Source organism: Sinocyclocheilus rhinocerous, unplaced genomic scaffold, assembly GCF_001515625.1.
Source record: "Sinocyclocheilus rhinocerous isolate Xijiao unplaced genomic scaffold, SAMN03320098_v1.1 scaffold347, whole genome shotgun sequence".
NCBI classification, from domain to species: Eukaryota; Metazoa; Chordata; class Actinopteri; order Cypriniformes; family Cyprinidae; genus Sinocyclocheilus; species Sinocyclocheilus rhinocerous.
The window spans coordinates 98,393-99,969 of record NW_015632719.1 but is presented as its reverse complement, the minus strand read 5'-3'; the positions used below and the strand labels follow the sequence as shown (position 1 = coordinate 99,969).

The following is a 1,577-nucleotide window of genomic DNA, read 5'->3' as shown; positions in this document are numbered from 1 at the left end:
GTGTGTGTGTCCGTGTGTGCGTGCGTGATTGCGTGCGTGCGTGTGTCCGTGTGTGTATGTGTGTGTGTTTACTGCCTGCTGTTCATCTGCTGTCAGATAAGATGGACCTCGGTAAAAACTGCTGTACAGTTCCCATAAAAAAGATCAAGCACATACACATATTTTACACTTGCAATCTCGCAATTCTGAATTTTTTTCCTCAGAATTGTGTGATATAATCTCACAATTGTGAGAAAAACAATCAGAATTATGAGTTAAAATTTGCAATTACCTTTTTTTTTATTTTTTTATTCAGTGGCAGAAACTTTATGTACTCTAGTTTATCAATAAGATGTGAAAAAAAAAAGAAAAAAAGAGCATATTCTAACCGGTATATCACACCAGTTGAAACAAATCGGTATGAGTAGATACTTTTTGACTATTAGTTAATCATTCTGAATCTTTTATAAAGTGACTTGCATTTCCTGGGAATCGAACATTTTAGCTACATGCTCGCAAGATTTCACAGAAAACACTTTGTGTAATTCCAAATGTGCTTCGTAAACTACCCACCATCTATCAGCTCTCATCACATAACTCAGGACACTCAAAAATATCTGTCATCATATTCTCATCTTCATATTATTTCAAACCTTTACGACTTTCTTGCTTCTGCAGAACAAAATAAGATATTTAGAGAACAGTTTTTGTCCACATAATGAAATGATGATGTTCTGCAGAAGAGAGGAAGTCCTGAAGGTTTGAAACGAGTGAGTAAATGATGACAGAATATATATTTTTTCCTGGTGAACTATCTCTTGAAGAGTGACTTGGCGCACACTCACACTGTGTGTTTTATGTGTGTGTTTGCGTTACTCACAAGGTCCTGAGCTTGGGCATGTGGTTGAAGCTGGACACTGGGATGCTGCTGATGTTGTTGCTGTTCAGGGTTCTGCAAAACATCCAAGAGACAATCAATGATTGTTCCCACTGATCATCAATATGAATCAGTTCACCTTGAAATAATCCAGCCAGATCTCTTAAGAATTCAGAACTACTTACACATAGCATTCAGCATTTTTGTACTTTGGATATACAAACTTTGACAGTATCTAAAATGCAAAAGGATTCATGTAAGCACTGCTTTTGAAATGCAAGAGTCTTTATATTTACATTTTACCGCTGTATTGATGTATTTGAGCCCCTAACATACCCTAAACCACACCAACACAGAGAATTAGTATATATGATACTACAATATACTTTTATTTTGTCAAACACAAGCTGACGTATAGCTTCTAAAGAGTTGCAATATAAATAGATTACATTTGTAAACACTTTATGATGCCCTCAGCAAAAACTAAGAAAATGACTAAATGATGACACCCTTACCAAAAAGTAGTATACTTCAAGTTTATTTTATTAAATATACTTAAATAAAATTCAAGTATATTTTTAAGTATACTTTATGTAGTAAGTATACAAATATCAGCGTACTAGTAGTATACTTGTAAGTGTACTATTTCAATACTCCTTGGGACTAAATTGGCCCACTTTCTAGAATATAAAAGTATACTTTTAAGTATAACAGTAGTAAA

The 1,577-nt window shown here is 34.1% G+C and overlaps 1 protein-coding gene across 1 annotated transcript in view; it reads right to left on the bottom strand.

The window, feature by feature from the left end:
• Positions 1 to 1,577, bottom strand: part of slit1a (slit homolog 1a (Drosophila)) — an 81,183-nt gene that overhangs the window by 38,455 nt on the left and 41,151 nt on the right. The window contains exon 7 of the mRNA XM_016555852.1: positions 860 to 931. Within this exon, the coding sequence (XP_016411338.1) occupies positions 860 to 931 (72 nt within the window). The remainder of the gene's footprint in view (positions 1 to 859; positions 932 to 1,577) is intronic.